General features: G+C 79.0%; 1 protein-coding gene across 1 annotated transcript in view; it reads right to left on the reverse strand.

Moving 5' to 3' along the window:
* LOC110590230 (WT1 interacting protein) overlaps positions 1-485 on the reverse strand; it is a 21,718-nt gene extending 21,233 nt beyond the window's left edge. The window contains exon 1 of the mRNA XM_044911387.1: positions 60-485. Coding sequence (XP_044767322.1) covers positions 60-485 — 426 coding nt within the window. The remainder of the gene's footprint in view (positions 1-59) is intronic.

Genomic DNA, 485 nt, shown 5'->3' on the forward strand with positions numbered 1-485 from the left:
CCGGGCCGGGGTCGCTCCGCCGGCCACGCGCGGTCCGGGGGCCGCGGCGCTCCGCTGACTGGCGCGCGCGGCGGAGGAATGCGCGCTCGGAGGCGCCGGGCCGCGCCCCCTCCTCCCGGCGGCCGCGCGGGGGGCGGAGGGACTCCTTTGTGGGGGCAGGAATGCGAGGAAGGAGACGGCGCTGCGGCCTCAGGAATGTGGGGGAGTGGCGGCGGCGGCGGCGGCGGCGGAGCGGCGGTGGCCGCGCTTCGCCGGGCGCTTGGAGGGGCGCGGAGGCTGGGCCGGGACGCCGGGGCGTGCAGCGGAGAGCCGGCCTCGGGGGCCGAAGCGGCGGCAGTGGCGCGCGGACCGAGGCGGGCGCCGCCGTGCGCCAGGGCCGTCGGGCCTCTGGAAAGGTCCCGGATTCCCGCGGGCTGAGCTGGAGGCGCCTCCCCCGGTCCCGGCCGGAGTAAGAAATACGAGCAGTTGACAAACGGTTCCCACAT

Source organism: Neomonachus schauinslandi, chromosome 16 (genome assembly GCF_002201575.2).
Source record: "Neomonachus schauinslandi chromosome 16, ASM220157v2, whole genome shotgun sequence".
NCBI classification, from domain to species: domain Eukaryota; kingdom Metazoa; phylum Chordata; class Mammalia; order Carnivora; family Phocidae; genus Neomonachus; species Neomonachus schauinslandi.